The sequence below is a fragment of the Myodes glareolus genome, chromosome 16 (genome assembly GCF_982192425.1).
Source record: "Myodes glareolus chromosome 16, mMyoGla1.1, whole genome shotgun sequence".
Taxonomy (NCBI): domain Eukaryota; kingdom Metazoa; phylum Chordata; class Mammalia; order Rodentia; family Cricetidae; genus Myodes; species Myodes glareolus.
In genome coordinates, this window is record NC_142041.1 from 69,182,720 (window position 1) to 69,188,154 (window position 5,435).

General features: G+C 54.0%; 1 protein-coding gene across 1 annotated transcript; it reads left to right on the forward strand.

Annotated features, from left to right (window-relative positions):
* Window positions 1-672: 672 nt before the first annotated feature.
* Window positions 673-5,134, forward strand: Fabp5 (fatty acid binding protein 5). The gene is made up of 4 exons (XM_087897260.1): window positions 673-910; window positions 3,336-3,508; window positions 3,834-3,935; window positions 4,870-5,134. Exons 1-4 carry the CDS (start codon window positions 688-690, stop codon window positions 4,921-4,923), a joined length of 552 nt encoding a protein of 183 aa, XP_087753386.1. The 5' UTR covers window positions 673-687; the 3' UTR covers window positions 4,924-5,134.
* Window positions 5,135-5,435: the final 301 nt, after the last annotated feature.

Sequence of the window (5,435 nt, forward strand, 5' to 3'; positions counted from 1 at the left end):
CATTTTGTGGGACTTCTATGCATATCAAAGTGATAAAATAGGATTTTTATACATCAAAGTATTCGAGGTAATTTGTTAATTCATAACTCCACTAGTAAGCCTCTTCAGTGACAATGGCAGTCACCTAAGCTGAAACTTGCTCCAGTTGAGTGGGGAAACCGAATTTCCAAAGTCATTCTAATCTCACTCAGCAGCTGCTGCTAAGATTGTCTAGCTCAACTCAGGCAGACAACCCAAGAGGAGGCCCCGAAGGCGGGAGGGTGGGGTCAGCAGGTTCTTTTTAGAGAGAGTAGGATGTAGGTTTGTCAAGGTTAAGGTGACTGCAGTTTATCAATCAACTTATTAATCAGCCAATCAATGCTCATACGCCAGGCGTTGGCTAATTAGTTCCTCTCGGGTACTTGGCAAAAGCAAACGGGCGGCGGCAGGGCGGTGGGACCATGGCGCGCAGGTCCGTGGGGTCCAGGCTGTCCCGGGGAGGGGGAGGGGTTCCTGGGTGAGTGGACGTGCGGGACCGTGCCGGCGTCACTGGCGGAGGAGTAGGGCGCGCCAGGCGAGTCACAGCTTGCAGGAGCTGCGGGAGACGCGTGACTTCACAGTCGGGCGCAGTCAGGGTGGCACCTACAGACCCCAGGCACGGCCCCTGGCGTAGGGGGCCGGGGAGTGGCGAGGGGGCGGTCCCGGGTGATGCGCATCTCCTATTGGCTGTCCGACACCTCCCCACTGCAAGGCGATTTAAGCCGCGGTGGAGCCCAGAGCCGCACAGCGCCCCCGCCACCGCGTTCTCCCTGCTGCTGCTTTCGTGCTTGCCCGCCCGCCCGCCCGCCCGCCATGGCCAGCCTTAAGGACCTCGAGGGGAGGTGGCGCCTCACGGAAAGCCAAGGCTTTGAGGAATACATGAAGGAGCTAGGTGAGGATACACCGCCGAAACCCCGGGTTCTCACCCGCGTGCTGGCATCCCCTTCCACCACGCGGCCCGGGGAGCTGCGTGGAGCACCACGCGGCTGTTAGGATGGAGTGCGCGCCTTTGCTGCTCGGCTCCGGACGTGGTGAACTACCCCACTTCTCTCCTTTTCTGCTTCTCACCCACGAGGCAGCCCCTCATTGCTTCCGGTCTTGCAGAGGCGCGTGCCAGCCGTACTGCTGTGGTCCCCCTACAGATAAGCCCGCTCAACGTTCCATTATTGTTCTAACTATCCTCACGTGGTGCCCCCGCCCTGCCCCCACCACTTGCCCCCATCGTGGCAGCACCCACTCCCCTTTCCCACCCAGCTGCATCTTTTGTTCCTAGATGGTGGGAGTCCCCTTCCCCCATCTCTGTAGGGACACCGTGTGGTAGGGCGTGGCTTCTGCGGAAGCCCTTTAGAGGCTGTGAATGAGGATGCTGCTCAGATCTCTTTCTATGCAGCATCTCTCGGACTCTCTCCTCGCCTCTGGCTAGGCGTGGCTCCCGCGGCGCTGGACAGGCTGCTGGCTCTGCTCATTCTGGACACAACAGTGGGTAGCTGGTGGCCTATGGGCAAAGCACGGAGAAACCCGTTGTGCATGGTTGTAGCCCAGCGACTTTTCTGTTCTGTCCCGTGAGTCGGGAGGGTTAGGGACGAGGAGACCGTGGACTTGGCTGGGAAACCATAATCAGAAACTGCTGGCCTGTGGTTGCTCACTGCTACACGATGGGTGTGGCCTTGCAGTAGCCACTTGCCACTTAAAACCTAACCACGAGGGAGCAAGGTTCAAGTTCAGTCTCATTGGAAATAGTGCTTCGTTTTCTGTTGCCTACTTTTAAGAGAGGGATAACATGTAGACACATAGAGCAGACAAAAATACGGACCTTTGTTCCAGATGCCAGGATGTGGGATGGAGTTAGCTGAACAGGGATTCTCTCCGGAAAGGTAGTGCTGGGACGAGGAGGCGGCTTTAGAGGCTGCTGTCCCCAGTGTCCCAGTGACATTATTGACACCTCGCTGCACACTTCAGAACCAGACTTCATTCTCTCTTAGCCAGTATCCAGCACTGCGGGGTTAAGCCTGGCTCCTGGTGAATCATGCTTGTATTTGTAATATTGTCAGTAGAATATGAACGCAGGCTTTTGTCCTTTTTCTTTTCCCCAGTGGACGAGTAAATCAGCATGAGTCTGGAAAGTGCCTTTTGCTGGCCTCGCCCAGACTTCCGAGGGCTTGTGAAGATGCACAGGCCTGAGTGAGGACCAGTAGAGAGCACTGTTTGCAAGGGCCTGGGTTCTTATGCCTGAGTGGCTGCCTCTCTATTCTGGAGTTAGGAAGGCGATCAGGCCTGACCCATAGACATTGGGCCAGGGGCACAGAGCGGAAGGAAGGCCCCGGGAGCACAGGAGCCTGGTTAAGCATCAGGATAAGTCATTCTGCCTGGGTCGTTATCTCCTCTCTTGTGAAATATCTCAGGTTCCTTGTGAATGTTGTCACCAAGGGCAGATACACAAATTATAAGCCGATGTCTAACCCAGCAATGTGAAATTTCATACCTGTGTAACTGCTGTAAATAAACAGACTACACAAGATAAAAACCAGGCAGATAGTCAAATAGTGCAGATAGCAGAAGAGTCAGATTGCACTGGCAGGTTCCTGTGCACAGGAGTCTCTCCGTGGCAGATATGATGCTGTTGTACAGCTCTGAAGAGTTTGCTCTTTCCCAGGGTGCCCCTCCACTTAGCATCACGGCTGGTTGCATACTCTACTATTTGAATTCCTCAGGATTGATTCCCCCACCCCCTTTCTTTGTAGTCTGTGGACTGTTTACCAGGGGCCTGCTGTGTGCTGGCTGGAGACTACAGTGACTGACAGACTGAACTAGGCCCTAAGTTTGCAACTCTGAATGTCTTATTTGCATCATCTCCCAACTGCTTCTTAATTTTGTTTTGTTTTCAGTACAAGGTTCCTATGCAGTTTAGGTTGACCTCAAACTCTTGATCCTCCTGCCTCCAGCTCCGTGTGTCACCGTGCCTGGGCCTATGCCAACTGCTTTAGTTAAGGAGTAAAGTCGTGCCTGACTTTCTGAGGACGCAGCTCAGTGGCTAGTGGCAGAGTTTTAGAGCCATGTTGTCAGCACTGTCTGCCTCCAGTTCTGTCATTTCTGGCTAACGGTGTTTGTCCCGCTCTCCTCAGTCCAGAGACCCCCCCACCCCCACACACAAGCTCAGGACGGTCATGGGGCTGACATGCATTATATTGCAACAAGCTGGATATGTGCATGTCAGCGAGTAAGTGATAGTAGGCCAGGCAGATGAAATGCTTACAGCTCAATCGTTGCTTCTGTTGTGTAAGTTTTAACCGATCCTTATGTTACTTCCCGTTACACAGGAGTCGGACTGGCTCTTAGGAAAATGGGTGCCATGGCCAAGCCAGACTGTGTCATCACTTGTGATGGCAACAATATCACCGTTAAAACCGAGAGCACTTTGAAGACGACACAGTTTTCTTGTACCCTGGGAGAGAAGTTTGATGAAACTACAGCCGATGGCAGAAAAACTCAGGTCAGCTATAGCACTGTGAAATGAGAGAAGCTTCTAGAAGGACGGGTTAACTCGCATTAATAACATATTTACTTATTGCCAAGGACTTAGTGTAAAAATATTTTATGAAGTTGAATTTTGATGAATCAGTAGAAGTCCCAGTACTGTAAGACGCAAACATCTTAAGAGTTTCTAGATTGAAAAGCACATAGTTATATTGTGGGTAAAATCAGTATGGTGGATGAAGTAGACCCACAAAGGTGAAGATGTGCCGGGGTGGGGGTGGGGGGGTCCTGGGAGCTCGTGTACTTTGGAAGATTCAGTAGAGTACCCTGTGTCTTTGCAGACGATCTGCACCTTCACCGACGGTGCCCTGGTCCAGCACCAGAACTGGGACGGGAAGGAAAGCACCATAACCAGAAAAGTGAAGGACGGAAAACTGGTGGTGGTGAGTGCCGAGCTGCTTGTGGCCCACGGGGGTGCGGGCTCGCGCACGGGGGTGCGGGCTCGCGCACGGGGGTGCGGGCTCGCGCACGGGGGTGCGGGCTCGCGCACGGGGGTGCGGGCTCGCGCACGGGGGTGCGGGCTCGCGCACGGGGGTGCGGGCTCGCGCACGGGGGTGCGGGCTCGCGCACGGGGGTGCGGGCTCGCGCACGGGGGTGCGGGCTCGCGCACGGGGGTGCGGGCTCGCGCACGGGGGTGCGGGCTCGCGCACGGGGGTGCGGGCTCGCGCACGGGGGTGCGGGCTCGCGCACGGGGGTGCGGGCTCGCGCACGGGGGTGCGGGCTCGCGCACGGGGGTGCGGGCTCGCGCACGGGGGTGCGGGCTCGCGCACGGGGGTGCGGGCTCGCGCACGGGGGTGCGGGCTCGCGGCCACGGACCCCCGTAGCTTCTCTGCGGTCGGTGTTTAACGAGAGAAGGAGATTTGGGAAGAAAATATTCAAAATAGCAATTCAGAACTGAGAGCACTCGTTACTAAGGCAACCCTTGGTGGGACAGAGAAGTGAAGGGATTCCCAGAGTGTGGCTGCAGCAGCTTCTTCCTGCTGCCCCCAGGGGGACTTGGCAGGCTGCCAAACAGCCCCTCGTACATGCGCGCACGAGCACATACACACACACACTTCCATTTATTTAAAGTAAGGGATATTTGCCAAAACCAAATGAGTAATTTGGAGTTCCTAGTCTGCGCTTCCGTCTTCAGGATAGCGACTGTACCTATAAACAGAACAGCAGGTCCCCGCTCAAGTCTGGAAATCCTAAGATGCATTCTCTCCATCGGCAAGGCCCGAGACAAGAGTTTACAGGATTCCGGCTGCGATGTGTTATTATCACCTGTGTTCTGCGGTGTACAACCAGCCTGACCTTGTATCTCTCTTCTTCTAGGACTGTGTCATGAACAACGTCACCTGTACTCGGGTCTACGAAAAGGTGCAGTGAGGATGTCATCTCCACCCTGGACAGGAGTGAATCAGCTCAGTTCAATGAGCAGGTCATAAATATCTACACTGCTTCTTTTCTTCAGTTTTAGTTTTCACGACTGTGTTCAACCATCTTTATCACCAACACTTTTCGTGAAACCCATGTCAAAGTGTTGATTTAACTGGGATCTTCCCTTTGGTTAGTAAATAAACGTGTTTGTGCTACTTCACGGTGCGTGTGTTCTTCCCGGGAGTGGACGTTGGTCATCCACTGTAATGATCAGGAGTTGAAAGGCTCTCAGCTATTACTCTTTTGGGTCCCTCATGGCTGATATAGCCCAGCAGTTTGTAGGCTCGGCCAGGTATTTTGCAGTGAATGCATGCCCAGTCATTTAAGCTTGTTCTGGACTGTTTGAGACTATTGAAAGATGGCTTCATAAACCTTGTACTGAAAAGGAAGACCCAGGTTCATACTTTACAGATGGTGCAGTTACAGTAGTCATAAAGTGCACTGGAACATCCGTTTAGTGT

Excerpts from the sequence above, each read along its gene's own strand:
- Fabp5 (XM_087897260.1), top strand. The coding sequence starts at position 688 with ATGCGCATCTCCTATTGGCTGTCCGACACCTCCCCACTGCAAGGCGAT. Across the intron at positions 911-3,335 it reads GGAATACATGAAGGAGCTAG|GAGTCGGACTGGCTCTTAGG; the intron begins GTGAGGATACAC and ends CCCGTTACACAG. Across the intron at positions 3,936-4,869 it reads AGGACGGAAAACTGGTGGTG|GACTGTGTCATGAACAACGT; the intron begins GTGAGTGCCGAG and ends CTCTTCTTCTAG.